Consider the following 13,677-nt stretch of genomic DNA (forward strand, 5'->3'; position numbering starts at 1 on the left):
GGGAAATTTGAATATGGACTGGGTATGATGATATTTAAAGAGTTATTATTAATTTTATTAGGGTCAGCAATGAAGTGATGGATATGTTACAGAAAGGTCTTATCAGTTAGGGATTCATATTTCAGTATTTGCAGATGCAATGACATGATATCTAGGTTTTGCTTTTAAATACACCATCAAAAAACAAAGCAAAACAATAAACGAGAGGAAGGGATTCATGAAACAAGATTAGTCTTTGATAATTCTTGAAGCTGATTGAGGGGTCTAGGGCAGTTTATGACACTATTTTCTCTTCCTTTTAAATAAGCTTGAGATTTCCCCAAAGAAGTAGTTATATAATTAAAAATTTAGTTTAGATGACCCTTCTGATCCCTACCAAATAAAGTGTTAACTTCTGCTTGTGTCCAAAGTCCTCTATTGTCTCATTTTATTTTATTTATTTTTAAATTTTTTTTAAATATCTTTATTGGAGTATAATTGCTTTACAATGGTGTGTTAGTTTCTGCTTTATAACAAAGTGAATCAGCTATACATATACATACATCCCCATATCTCCTCCCTCTTGTGTCTCCCTCCCACCCTCCCTATCCCACCCCTCTAGGTGGTCACAAAGCACCAAGCTGATCTCCCTGTGCTATGCGGCTGCTTCCCACTAGCTATCTATTTTACATTTGGTAGTGTATATATGTCCATGACACTCTCTCACTTCGTCCCAGCTTACCCTTCCCCCTCCCCGTGTCCTCAAGTCCATTCTCTACATCTGCGTCTTTATTCCAAAGTCCTCTATTATCTGCTTCTAACTTTCCTTTTCTGCTTTATCCCCCATGCCACCTCTGCCTCTGTTCGCTTAAGGATCCTCTCCGCCAGTCAGCCTTGAATACCAGCTGTTGTCAGAATGCACCTCACTCTCCTCACTTTCTGTACCTTTGCTTATGCCATTCTTTCTGCTGAATAAACATCATCAGTTATCATTTTGCTTAGAATAACGATAGCACAACTTTCTTGAAACTTCTTACCTGGCAACCTGACCTGTGGAGCTACTTGGAAAAAAAACACAGTAGGAATCTGAGTTTCTGAAAGAAACATTAGTCCTTGCAGTAAAAGTCCCATCTTTGCCTCCTCTACAATCCCACTATCATTATTGCCAGTCATTGATGGCTCATCTCAGTGACCTCTCTTCCCTGAGCTTTACCTGACCCTCTTTTGGATATGTTCTTTCCCTAGTTTTGAACTCCTAAAGCACTTGTAACTCTTTTATAAAACTTAGCTCGTGCTCACTAGGTATAAGACATATGTTTCACCCTAAACTACCAGGGCAGGGCCCTTGAGGGCAGGAAGAGATCAATATGTAAGAGAGGGAAATGTAACAAATGCTAACTTTGGAGGCTTTAATATATACAAGCATGGGACCTTTGGCAGGTCACTTAACCTCTCTGAGCCTCAGTTTCTACATCTGTAAGATGGAACAAACAATAGTTAGCTCATATGGGAGTAGTAGGAAGTAATTAAAAGAATGTATGGTCTTCTGTAAATAGTATTTCCCTTCCCCTCCTCTCTTACTAATTCAAATGTGTAGTTTTGTACCTTATACATGGTAAGTATCCAATAAATATATTAGCAGATTTCCTGCAACAGAGGTTTCTAACAGGACATCAGGGCCAAAAGTAATATTCTCTGAATAGCCTGTTGACAATCAAAAAGTCACAGATAACTGTATGTCCAAGACGCTTCCAATTAATGCTTATGAGGATATGTTTGACTTCAGCTAGAAATTATCCCTTTCAAGGTCACTACCATTTCTCATTTGTGGACTCATGACTCTAGTTCCAGAAGAGTTAATAGCAAAAGGAAGAAACAACTTTGCACAGTCTCTTGAAGACGAAATGAACTCCGCTCAATGAAAGATTTTTTTTTTTTTCTCACATCTCAAACATGGGCAGATATTTTTGGCTCTCTTCTCCCTCCTGCCTGTGACTCCAAGCTTTTAGAAAGAGTATATTCTATTTTCTCTCTCCCCACATTTTCAATACTGAGTCACTTCAGCCATTGTTTAAACTAGGTTTAAATGAGGTCTATCCAAAAGAAAGAAGATAGAATAAAATGTTTCTGGAGCTATCTTTCTACCTATTATCTAATAGCATTCTTCTATTGTAATCTCTACACAATCCGAAGAATATATTTTGTATGAAAAATATCATATCAATTGAAATACAACTGGAGATATTTAGAGAGAAAATAAATTTAGCCTATTAAGAATTCTCATAGGATGTCAAAATTATCAACCAAAGAAATCCATAAAAACATATGTGAGAAATTACATGTGCATATATAATAAACTAGAGAAAATTTATAAATAAAAATTTTAAAGTTTGAAACACTTCAAACTGAATTAGTTTTAATTCACTGAAGAACAATATTTCTTTTTTTAAAAAACTTTTTATTGAAGTATAGTTAATTTACAATATTATATTAGTTTCAGGTGTACAACATATCAATTCGATATGTTTATAGATTATACTCCATTTAAAGTTTTTACAAAATAATGGCTATAGAGAAATAAAGGTTTGTTGTTTAAGCCACCCAGTCTATGGCATCTTGTTGTAGCAGCCTGAGCTAAGACACACATGTACTACTGATGAGTATTGAGCTGAGCTATCAAGGGGGACTCTCTGCGGACCTTCTGAGCTCTCTCCATGTGGCTCTTTGCTCTCTCACCTGCCCCACAAATTCCAGCTGCCTTGACCTCCTCAAGGGTCAGAGACCACTCTGTTTAGGTGCTCCTTGTTGTGCTGCAGCTGAGAAATTCTCTCCAGGCAGTAGGTTTGGGCAATCTTAGGGTTCACCTTGTTTGTTTACCCTCTCTGTGTTGCCTGTTGTCCAATGCCTTAAAACTGTTGTTTTACACATTTTTTTCTAGGAGCAGAAGTCTTACAGTATGTTAGTAAACTAAGTTTATACTGTAGATTCAATGCTCCAATATCTAGTAGGGAAAGTCTTCCCTCATTTTTCTTTTTATTTCAAAACATTCTTGGCCACTTGGCTCCCTTCCTCTTTCATATGAATTGTATAGCCAGCTTACTAAATTCCTTTAAAAAGTCCTCTTCAGTTTTGGATTGGGATTGAATTAAATTTATATAGTATTATGAGATACAACTGATATTCTTACATTTGCATATGCCTTGCCCTTGGATGGGGAAAGTTAATATCATAAAATACTATGAAGAACAATATTTCTAACTAAAACTTTTCGATATCTTTAGAAAGAATTGGACACATAAATGTTTGTTTTAGATACAGAATATATACAATAAGTATATCTAACAATGATAATCATTTTTCATGAATTTCTTAATTTTAAGATTAAACTACTTATCCTAAACCTCTGTCTTTTGAGGCCACTATTCTATTGGATGTTTATCCAGCAGAAGTATCACTATAAGGGTAATATATCTTCATGGCTCTGTCTCAGTGTGAATGCTTATGTGAGAAGGTATGTATGTAGGTGTTTAGATTCAATAATAACACTTATATGTGCCATACCCTGTTCCAAGTGCTTCATTAAATCATGTATTAAGTCAAACCAACCATCCTTATTTTACATTGAAAAACTGAAGGAAAAAAATAACTTGCCCAAAGTCAGGCAGCTTGTAAGCTGTAGACCAGGCTGTAAACCCAGGTGTCTGCCCATGGAGCCCATCTCCTTAACCTTATCCAATGTATTCCATATGCTCCTTTTAAAGTGGATTGTTGGGACTTCCCTGGTGTTCCAGTGGTTAAGAATCCGCCTTCCAATGCAGGGGACGTGGGTTCGATCCCTGGTTGGGGAACTAAGATCCCACATGCCGCAGGGCAACTAAGCCTGAGCATCACAACTAGAGAAGCCCACATGCTGCAACGAAGACCCAGCCAGCCAAAATTAAAAAAATAAAATAAAATGTAAAAAGTGGACTGTTAAAGCTGATATTTTCAGTTCTTTCAGTCATTTCATCATCAAATGAATATAAAATTAGCTTTAAATCTAAATTATTAAATATATACATTTATTCAACAAAACATTATTGTGCATTTTCTACATATCAACACTGTATTAAAAAATTGAGATATAAAAATGAGTAAGTTTGGGGAATGATAACAGCTTCTACGTATGCAAATCAATGTCAGATTAATTATTCATGAAAGGCTTTGTGTTACTCACCTTTATTCAGATAGAATTAAAAGGAATATATTTGGTAGAAAATAAAGCATAAAGTTGGCAATAGAAGTTCTTCAATTAATTTCAGTAGGAAAGAATTCTAAGGTAAAATTAAACTTTGGGATAACGTTACACCAATTCAATACACAAATGACCATGTAAAAATAAAGAGATATGGTTATAGTAAAATAAATAAGCTGTTGTATTGTATGTACTCTTAATGGTATAAGCTATTTGGAGTACAATGGAGCCTTTCATATCATGTTAACCATTTAGTTAATAAAATACCACAAAAACTAAAACATTAAGACTTTTATAATCATTCTCTTTATCATATAACCACCACATAAAGTACAGATAATGGGACATGATAATACTTTTTCAGGTCTAACATGATTTATCCAGAATAGACTACATTATTAATTTAATATGACAGTTCTATTATGTAGTGAGTAAAATAAAGACTCTCTGTACACACACACACACACACACACACACACACGAGCACACGCACATGCACACGCACACACGCATGCATGCATGCAGTCACAGACACATGAATTTCAAATTTCTTGGAGAATGTATATGTCCTCCCCCTGCTCCCAAGTCAGGTTATATGGACCTGACAAAGGCTGGAACACAAACATGAAATATGGGAATTGCTAAAGTGTTAGGTTAGAAGGAGCTTCATATATAATTAAAAACATATGAATGGAAAGCTAAATACTGTCTCCAAATATAGTATTTTTTTCAGGAATAATTCCTTACAAGGCACACACGGCTTTATTTTGTAAATTTTAGTAAAACGTTGTGAAATGGCAACGACAATATCAGAACAACAACAACAAAAAGTAAAAAGGGATTTGGGGAGAAAAAGGCAAAGTGACATCTTCCATTTCTTTTCAAGTGCATCTGAACAAGTACAAATGGAAGGCACACGCCTCCATGTGCAGTTGTCTGGTGGTATTTGCTTGTGGTTTTCTCTTGCATTTTTTTCTCACTGAGTAATACAAAATTACACCATGCACGCAACTTTAGTCCTCCAAATTCCTAAGGGAACTATATCTCCTTTATGTTCACATGCAACTCCAAAGGGGAGTTATGAGGAGGGCTTTAAAATTCTAAAAATTTTATGCAAAAGAAGTGCCCTTGGTATAGAAGGGGTACCAATCATTAATATAAGGGTACCAATCATTAATATAATGGTTTCACTATGGAATATACTGATGGAGTTATTTGGGGTGAAGAGAAGGCCAATATATTTTATAAAGTGTGCAAGATAGAATCCTGAGGAGGTTTTTTTAAAAAAACGACTAGTTCCTACAATTTGTATTAAATTATTAGTGGGAGAATATTATTGCTTAAGCAATGTGGTGTTACAACCACCATGAACTACTTTCTATAGCTGTCTTGATTGTTAAAAATCAAATCCAAGCTTTGACCCCTACAGATAGATTTTACAAAATAAAGTAATACATCATAAGTATAGTCCTGGGCTAATGCTATTAGTTTATTTTCGCCAAAGATTAAATATCAACATGAATAAACTACTATTATGAAAGGAAACAAAGGCATCCAAACCCTCCAAACCATGTGGGTGTGAGATATTAACATTAATACCTGTTCAGAAAAATCTCAGAACTTAGAAACCTCAGGCCAGTTTTACATGGTATTATTGATGACTCATGATATTATTGACTGGGCACTTAGAATTATGAAAAGCTGATAGCTTTCTCTCCTCCTCAGCTTCCTTTTCCTTAAGCTCTTGTATATACCATTTGCAACTCAATAAGATTTCTTGAACTTCTACTACATACAAGGAACTAAGTTAGGTGTTGTGGAGGATAGTGAAGATTGAAGAAAGCATAGATCCCACTCTTGAAGATCATAAAAGCTAGTAATAAAGAGAGAAAAGGTGTTTATAAATAACTATGATACAACAGAAAGAGGAAAAGGGAGGGAGGGAATTAATGTTTACTGAGTGCCTGTCATGTACTAAACTGTGTTAGAAGTTATACATGTGTTATTTCAATCCTCACACCCTTTGTTGGGAGAAGACATGATCATCTCTGCTTTATAGATGGGGGAAATGAGACTCAGAGTGACTGAGTAACTTGCCCAAGATCACAGAGCTTCTAAGTGGAAGAGCTAGGGTTTGACTTATGAGCTGTCTAGCTTCGCTGTCTATGCCCCCTCTGTTTTAAGTGTAAAGTAATATAAAAAGGTGTACAGATAAAATGCTGTGGGGATTCAGCAAAAGGAAGAAAGTACATTCAGCTAAGGGAGAGTAACGACATCTTGATGGAAGAAGTAACATGTAAGTATGAAGGGTTATCATATTTGGATGTGTGGAAACTAAGTGTATCTAGGGGCTAGGAGAGAAGCAGTTCTGGAGAAAAGACTGGTTTAAGAAAAGACAAATGAAGGAAAACATATTTGAAGTGAAAAAAGTAAATGTTTTGATTCAGTTTGGATGAAGCATTGTCCAAACTGACGTCCAGAAAGAAATTTAATGAAAAGTCAGTGGGAGATAGTGCTGGAAAAACAGGCCAGATCAAAGGATTTGAATGTCAGGTAAGGAACTAAATGGTAGTCATATTGAGATTCAAAGTTTGGGAGTCAGAAGAATGACATAATCAGAACCGTGATAGAAAAAGACATATATAGGTTGATATTGGTTGATGCTACACTCAATCCCAACCCTTGATGTCTCCACTATACAGACAGGAAAAAGCTAAATGTTCACTTTCTTGACTCAGCTCCCTTACAGCAGAGACTGGCCAGGCAACAGGCATGTGTTCACAGTGGGCAGAATGGCAATGGGGAAGTCATGGTCAAGAGAAATAGAAATGGAGAGTCCCTCTCAGGTAGGCAGGGAGCTAGAGGCAGCTAACTGTTCGGTCAGCCATTAACAAGGCTGCACAGAGCATGCGCACCATGACTGTAATACCCGGCAGTAGAGAGGAAAGGGAAAGGAGGACCTGGGATGAAGACGGTAACGGAGAAAGGGAGTGTAGGCAAGGGGAACCAGGAAAGGACTCAGTCATCAGAACAGGGGCGCCTAGATCTGGGCAGAAACCCAATTATTAGAACAAAGGCATGGCACCAGGACTACACTTAGAGCAATGGCATTGATGCTGGGTCACCTGCATGTTGGAAAAAGCCCTCCTTAAATGCTTCATGTCCAAGGTCCCAAGGAAACCTGGGGATTAACCAGATGTACAGACACAGAGCAGGACTTGCATGTGTGGTTAAAGTCATCCTTGGAATGGTGGGTCTGCAGAATTGACAGAGCTTTGACACTCTACTTGACTGTTAATATTAAAAGAACAGAGACTGAGTCTGTCTCGTTCACAATTTCACAGCCTTACCATTTGTGCCTTGTACCTAATAGAGGCAAAATAGATACTTGAGTTATTGAAATGAATTATGTTAATATGAATTTATGGAAAAAATATCAGGGTGACTTTCATGTCAATAGATTAACTTTGCCCCACCCCCTGAATAATTCCCATTACCTCTAGGTTGAAATACAAATGTTCATCTGTCTTTTTTTCTAATTTCTTTCCCTTCTTTCTTCCCTTCCTTACTCTCTGTTGCCATTTGTTCTTTTTTCTCTTTCTACCCAATCATTTTTTCAAGTCTCTGTGACATTATTTACTCTAACCCATCCCTTTTCCTCTCCAAGAATTTGATTTCCTCTGATTCAGTGGATTCACAGCAATATTCTCTCCATTCATTCCCCTGCCTCTTTTCCCATCTTAACCACAGCTGCTAGAACTGCCTTTTTTTCTTTCTAATATCCTTTCACCATCTCATTTCCCCTGTCAAGAACCATTTTCCCACCCATTTAGGTAAACGCATAGATTCACCTCTCTTCCTTAGGGCCTATTTTCGTATTCAATTTCATACTGCCACTGTAACAGTGTAACTGCTATTTAGCTTTCTAGTCTTTGCAATTTTTTAGCAATTTAAGCTAAGTCCAGCCAAGCTGTCTTCAATTTTAGGAAGATGATCAGAACTCCTTGATTATAAGACATTTTCCCTTTTTCCCACTGGTCTGCAAAATAAAACCCTATTAATCTGGAAGTCCTTACTAAATAATGTGTGATATCGAAGCAGCAGAATTGAGTTTCACTGGCCAAGGAAGAGTTTTGCATCATGTAACAACGTGAATAAGACGAGGTGGTGATGTTCAATCTATGCAAGAAAACACTCATTGACATAAACATTTGCATACGAATAACAAGCAGAACAAAGTTAACAATCATCTAGTACTAAATGAAAACTTCATTAAGAATTCTCTAATTTAAAATCTAAAATTGGAAGTTTCTTCTGAAAAATACTATAATGATGTAGGGATAAGAGGTAGGTCAGACTTTTCCTTGGGGACATAGCAACAAAACTCTTTGCCTATTTTTCATGGCATAGAAAGACAGTGTGAGGGTATCTCTTGTCTTCTCATTTCCCCTCATACCTATCCTTCCTGAATCCATTGCTTTCCTTTTGCTGTGACACGAGGAAGGCATTTTGGAAGAAATGATCATGTGACCTGAGTGTCCACTAAAAGCAAAATTGTAGCCAAAATGAAGGAAAACCAGAGCAGATCACCTTTTGAAAATGCCAGTCTTATCCTCCTTCAAAATTTCTAAAATTTTCAAGTATAGGCAGTTAGGTAGACTATTTTTCTGAAGAGCCATAGTAAATATAAGACTTGCTGTGAAGGTATTCTGAAGTGCCATGATATACCTTCAAATCTCAGCTACAGTGAACCATCCATAGGTGTTCCTGGTTCTGACCATCCTTGGCTTCCTGTGCTGGTTTATCATCTTCTTCTGCTCGTTCACTGTGGCTGTGTAGTCAAGATTTATTATGACCATGTTCTTCCTTTTACAGTTATCCTCTTTAAAGTCTCATTAATTAATATGCTTTTAATGCTGTGTTTTGTCCAGGTTTGCAAGTCTTTATATCCATATCTGAGTTTTCCACTGTGTTTTGTCTATAGGACATTTGCACTTGGATGTTGTAGCAGATGTAGGTGCCAACAGACACCACTGCCTCCCTCCAAGACGGTGCTAGAATAAAGGTCCCGTATATTCCTACTGCTTCCTGCATTCCTCGAGTAGCTGCAGTGTGCTGTACCTTCTGGGGCAGGCCAGAAGTGCCAGGGAGTTACCACCCAGGCACGACTCTTACCAATGAAGGGCGGGAAATCAGTGCATCAATTTCCCTACCCTCAGTGGGGAGATTCTGAGGCAAGCTCTACACTGTCTCTCCTAGGTTCCTCATATGTTTTATATATGAGTATATATTATACATATATATATTCTTATAGGTTCACACACACAGATATATATAGATATGTATATATACAGAATAAGAAGGGATTAAAAATACATATCTCTTAGATCTAGATCTAGGATAATAATACTTTCAGGGCTATTGTAGCATTAAATAAAATAAAGCATGCAAAGCACCTTTTACTTTGTCTTCATCTCATAATGTAGCAGTTTCAAATTAGGGAATAAACTACAACTTTCTTTTGTGGATTTTTTTCCCTCCAATAATTAGCTTGAGATAACTTAGAATATAAGAGTGAAAATTATAAATAGAGTATTCTCTGATGTGAATATAAATTAATTACTTTTCAAGATATTTCTCATGAGTAGTGTGAAAAGGACTGTTCTCCTGAAGGCATTTTTGTTTATTTCGTTGGACATCCTTAAATTCAGAGCTCATAAAAACTATAAATAATACTATCATGGTCTAGTATGAGAATTAGCGCACGATAGACAATTTATGATACTGATTAACCAAGATATCATGAAAATCATTTATTTACAAAACAATCTAGGACAGAAATAACATTCAGTATATCGAGGGGAAAGAGACGTAAAGGGAACTCAATAAATAACTATGTTATTTACAGGTATTATAGTGTTAAAGGTAAAACATTAATCATGGCATTTCCTTCTCTCTAGATTCCTACTGACTACAATAAGTGAGTTTGTTGTTTTTTACTGACTCTTCATTTCTGACAACTCCTTTCTTTTGTACTTTCATCTTTTTACACAATCCTCCCCTCCCTAATATTTCCTCATTTTCTTCATTATGATTTAGGGCCAAAAGACTGTCTGTTGACTGCATTCACATTTAATTATAAACCATATCTTCAGCAGTTAGTTTATATTGAAATGTAGAACGAATTCAATATCTGTCTATAATGAATCAAAAGCAGCTGGTAGGATTACAATCTAAATAATCAGTCTGTGTGTATTTACAACAACATTAATAGTAATGATTAATCAGTACTTCACACGAACAAGTTCATACCCGACATCTACTACTAAATCATTTTATCTTACATGAAAGTCCTGTGGCACTGTCTCAGATCAGTTAAGAGTTTTGCTTTATATGATAGTACATTGTTAAACTTGCCATCTGGTCCAACAGCTGATGTGGCTCATACAACCCTTAAGAGGCCCTGAAGCTTTACTCCTGGGAAATATTTGGTCTACTGTGTGGTGTCATGATTACTGGTTCATAACTTTTTTATATCCTTTGAAAAGAATTGCAGAAAAACCTCCACGCTGGGAAAATCCTAATTGAAATTGATTTGTTAGAAGAAAAAGAGTTCACTCACCTCAGGACCAGGCTGACCCTGAAATTGAAAAGAAGAAAAAAAGAAAAAAAATTACAAAATTGTTTCTTAAGTGAATAGTTTCAGTACCAAAATTTAAACTAGTTCTGAATATCTTTTCAAAATATTTCTGAAGATAATAATACCTAACTACTGACAAATCTCACTTGTGTTTTTAAAAAAGTTATGTTATATCTTAATATTTTCACTCTATGCTATTTATCTAAAATCTTGATATTATGGTCATTTTATGTAATTCCAAAATGACTCAAGAGTTTTAGTATGCTCTAGAATTAAAATGGAGAAAAAGAAGGCAAAAGGTGAAATACATCTCACATTATAATAATGAGTGGGTTCCATAAAGGGAAGGTCTTCTAGCACATACTATTTTTATGAGCTGCATATTCAGAGATGGCACAAAGTGAAGAAAAAAGAGGCAGATATTTTAGTTTTAGAATTCACTGACACTTTAAATTTCTCATTGTTTCAATAATATTTTACGTCAATTAAAAAAAATAAACATCTATCTTTTACTCTGCATAATCTAGCCTAAGGGCATTTTTAAACAGATATGAGAGGTCTTTGGCTCAATTAAAGTGCAGCATAACTCCTCATACAATCAATAGATTATGTAACCTCTGGTCAATCGGATTTACTTTGAACGTTACTTTTTTGTTGCTTAAGCTGATAAAAATTTCCAAGCAGCATAATTGCAAATTCTTCTCACTAAAGGAAAATCACCTGTGAATAAAAGTATTGATTACATATCACCTTCTTAAAATCTCCAATTGGGTTTTGTGTAAGATGAGATGAAAGAAAAAGTTCACACCGAGTTAGGGAATCTTAGAAAATAAATAATGTATAATCTCATTCTATCAGCTGTATGCCACTGGGTATTACACAAAAAAGCATGGACCTAATCCAACTCCCAGAGAAGACTCTCTTTCTCTCTCAGTCCCTCTCCAGGCTTGGAATTTCTCTACGTACTTGCCTTCTAACTGACTGGGGATAAAACAGATGATTTCCAAGAGCTTTGTCTGAAAATGTGGTTGGCTAGATTTTATCTAATCAAACCAGGAAGGGGAGCTACACCAAGTTACTGTGGATGTTACTCACCCCACTCCTGACTCTTTTAGTGATGGAGAGGGAGAAAGCAAATACCATTCATTCATTCCTTACTGAGTCCCAGGCAACTCTGGGTATGTTACTCCATTTATTCCTTAAAACTGCCTTGCATTTTATAAAGGAAGAAACTGAAGCTCATAGAAATAAGTTAAAAATCACACAGCCTATAGTTGGAAAAGCCAGAATTTAAACCCAAAACTGATTCCAAAGTTCATACATTTTGCACCAGGCCATTTTGCCTTTCACTCTGGAAGTTTAAACTCACAGCTATATGCAGACTTGCTCAGATCAACAGTGGTCCCAGGGCACTCTTCGCGTGAGTGGACACTAAACTTCCCAGCCACTCCCGGGCTGCAGCAGTGTGAACCTCCGCTTGCAGATGCAGACCTAGGACCAGCAGGCACCCAGCCTCTCAACTGACACCTGTACAGAAACCAGCTCAGCAAAGCTTCTTGAGGGCAACAGACAGCCCTAACCTCAGCTCTAAACATGGAGAACCTACAAGTGCAGGGCTGTTCACCTCCATGTAAATATGGGTCTTCCCAGATCCATGTAATGGATGAAATTACAGTATGTGCTCACTCGCACTTGCATTCTCACTCTCTCTCTGGATACTTTAAGCTTCTGATCCTTCCGAACTTTTAAACTAATGCAAACTCAGAAATGTGAACATGCATCTTTTTAAGAACCTCAGAATACATTACCTGTCTTATATGGGTTTTTTTTGTTTTTTGGTTTTTTTTGTAAAAACTAAAACATAGGATTCTCTAAAATCAGAAAGAATTTCTTCAAAGGAATATATTTTAGCATCATTGCTGAGATTTTTTTATTCCTATGGTTGTTTTACAAATTATAGGCTTTTCCTGTCTGCCTCTAAAAAGTGGCATTTCTGCCATTACGTTGAACAAATGATTTTAGCACAATGTGTGTGTATAAATTTCTATGTTATTATATACAAATATACATTGTATTATGAATTTTATGTTAATGATAGTGAGAACAAATAGTAAATGACAGTGAGATTAAAAAGTTGACTTTTACATAGGCATTGGAAAGTATGTAGCACCAGGGAACTCAGATTACCTTAACATGTGATATGAATTTCAGGTGTGTTTGGTGTGTGTACAGGTATGTGTGTATGTGTAGGGTGGGGAACGTGAAAAAGAGAGATGGAAGTCGGTTGGTAGAGAGGCTTTCCAGAAAAACGACGCATACAACATGGCAAATCTGGCAACGCTCCCTAAAACGTGGATTACACAAGGTAAGACTTACAAATCGTACACAAGATTCCAGGGCTGCCTACAACAAGTCTTCTCACTGCATGTGATATAACAAACTATTCACTAGGAGACACCCAGAATACCTGTAAGAAAACAGTCTAGCAGCTGGAGTCTTGTAGTCATGGTAGTAGAGCCATCTGGCCAAATGAGTGAAGTGATGGAGGAGTGGTGCCAGTGGGTGTAGAAGTGTTAGTTTCCCCCGCAGGAGAGCAGAGCATAGAGGGAGAGTAGACAAGAGCCCAAGAAGAGCATCTCAGAAACTCCCTGGTGACTGAGGGCACTGTGCGAGGAAAACTTCTTCACACACAGATCGCCCAAAGAAGTATCTCAGAATTTCTTTAAGTTGCCTCTGAGTAGTTCATTGAGCAACACACGTATTTTCATTCACTAGTGGATCTTTCTCAAGTCTATTCTAATTTATAGGTAGTGAACATTATTAA

At 36.6% G+C, this 13,677-nt stretch overlaps 1 protein-coding gene and 1 long non-coding RNA gene across 3 annotated transcripts in view; one reads left to right on the forward strand and one right to left on the reverse strand.

The window, feature by feature from the left end:
* COL25A1 (collagen type XXV alpha 1 chain) overlaps positions 1–13,677 on the reverse strand; it is a gene marked incomplete at its 5' end in the record, with an annotated part of 478,255 nt that overhangs the window by 179,270 nt on the left and 285,308 nt on the right. For both annotated transcript variants that reach the window (XM_082389178.1, XM_082389177.1), the window contains one exon: positions 10,836–10,853. In XM_082389178.1, coding sequence (XP_082245304.1) covers positions 10,836–10,853 — 18 coding nt within the window. The remainder of the gene's footprint in view (positions 1–10,835; positions 10,854–13,677) is intronic.
* LOC309627326 overlaps positions 1–13,677 on the forward strand; it is a 195,468-nt gene that overhangs the window by 96,256 nt on the left and 85,535 nt on the right. The gene's annotated exons all lie outside the window — the stretch shown is intronic.

The sequence above is a fragment of the Balaenoptera borealis genome, assembly GCF_965194805.1.
Source record: "Balaenoptera borealis genome assembly, chromosome: 4".
Lineage (NCBI taxonomy): Eukaryota > Metazoa > Chordata > Mammalia > Artiodactyla > Balaenopteridae > Balaenoptera > Balaenoptera borealis.